At 25.8% G+C, this 1,790-nt stretch overlaps 1 protein-coding gene across 1 annotated transcript; it reads right to left on the minus strand.

The window, feature by feature from the left end:
* Positions 1-6: 6 nt before the first annotated feature.
* LOC105462078 (lipase 3-like) lies at positions 7-1,783 on the minus strand (the record flags this gene model as incomplete). Its single annotated transcript, XM_011708604.1, has 4 exons — positions 1,586-1,783; positions 777-975; positions 385-499; positions 7-157 (listed from the first exon to the last, which is right to left on the minus strand). Coding segments are annotated over exons 1-4 (663 nt in total), but the record flags the coding sequence as incomplete, so codon positions are not given.
* Positions 1,784-1,790: the final 7 nt, after the last annotated feature.

Consider the following 1,790-nt stretch of genomic DNA (forward strand, 5'->3'; position numbering starts at 1 on the left):
TTCTATTTTTGCATTGTATTCGGGTCTCATGGATAATAAAATGAAGAATACAGTAGTTCCCATTGAGTGACCAATGTAGCGTAGAGTTTTTTGTTTCGTGTAATTAAGTACATAATCGATCATAGCTGGTAAGTCTCTCGTTCCCATCTCGTGATAGCTAAATGATGAAAGGACATTATATTTTTTCTTTTATTATTACTCTTTTTTTATTATATATATATATATCTCCATTAAATTAAATTAACCTTTAAATTAAACAAAATGGAAGAAATAAAAAAATAAGATTAATTTAAATATATGCTAAAGTTATTTAATACTTATAATAAAATATTGAAATTTTTTAATAAAAAATATTTCTTTGAAATAATACTCGTAAAATTTTACCTAAATTGCCAAAAATCCTTATTTTGTGGAGACATTTTTATATGCGATCTACAATAAGAATTTCCCCTGACATTTCCAAGCCATACATCATATCCTTGATCAGCTAACAGAAATGCTATAATACAAGATAATAATATATAATTAGTTTTTTTAATCAAATTTTATATTAATATTTTATCAAATATTACAGCATATTTAAATCACAATTATAGTTTTTCTCTTAGTGTAAGAATGTGTTCCACATAGTCCGTGAAAATGTTTATATAAATTTAAAATAAACAAAAAGTGAAAAATATATAAAAATTTGCTTCAAGTCATATTGTCCTTTAAATGACAAAGTAATTCTGAATTTGATTAACATACTCAATAAGCTTGTATTGATGATCACTCACCAAGATCTCGGTTAGGGCCAATCAACACCCATGTATCAGACGTGGTCAAGAAAGAATGTTGGAGAAATACAATTTTTCTTGTCTGTTGACCCTTAAATAAAGGACTTTCTGATATCCTGTGTATTACCAAGTTATAACCATCTTCCGTTGTGACATAATGCTCCTCGGCGGAATAACCGTATCTCTCTACTAAACCGATCTAATCATAGTATGTCAAAGAAGGATTTCAAAACCTTTTAATGAAATCTTAATATGTATAATATGTTTAACTAACAAGAAATACAATTATATAATTATATAAAAGTGCGGTCATTTTTCTGTATTATTAAAGAAAAATTGTTCTAACTGTAGTAGTAGAAAGCTCCATTTATATAGGAGCATAGGTCATCTATGAAGCTTTAATTATAATAGAATATTTTTTTTTCAAAATTGATTATATTTTTAATTTATGTTAATTTGAACTTTTTTTTACTTCTTTTTACTTCTTTTAATAAATATTATCTATTTTCTAACGGTTAAAATCTTATTTTAAACATCCTGTGATTCAGAATGAATTGAGACGTTCCATTCTTCTGTTAGTTACTCAATATATTTATTATTGTTTGAAATATTGTGATAAATATGTTACTATTGATCATAAAACATCTTGCCGAATTGACTATATAATGGTTAATGCAGAAAGATGTTTTTTATATCAATAAGTACTTTTGTTTAAATAATAATTAACCTTTTCGTTGTACAACTTTTTGAGAGCGTCTTTAAGAAATGTTAAAATAATAAATATTAATTAATAATTTTATTACACTTACAAAATCTAATGTGGTTACATTGTTGACTGTTTTGACTTCTTCCGATTTCCTTACTCTTGTAATACCTGGATCCTTAGGAAATATATAATTGAGTATTTTTCGAAAACCATCTAAGTCTCCCCAGAGATTTACTTCCGCTTTCATTAACACAATAGGAAGCATAAGTATGAAGAACATAAGTTTCACATCTATTCTCATTATGTTG

Source organism: Wasmannia auropunctata, unplaced genomic scaffold, assembly GCF_000956235.1.
Source record: "Wasmannia auropunctata unplaced genomic scaffold, wasmannia.A_1.0 LD271358.1, whole genome shotgun sequence".
In the NCBI taxonomy this organism is placed as follows: Eukaryota; Metazoa; Arthropoda; class Insecta; order Hymenoptera; family Formicidae; genus Wasmannia; species Wasmannia auropunctata.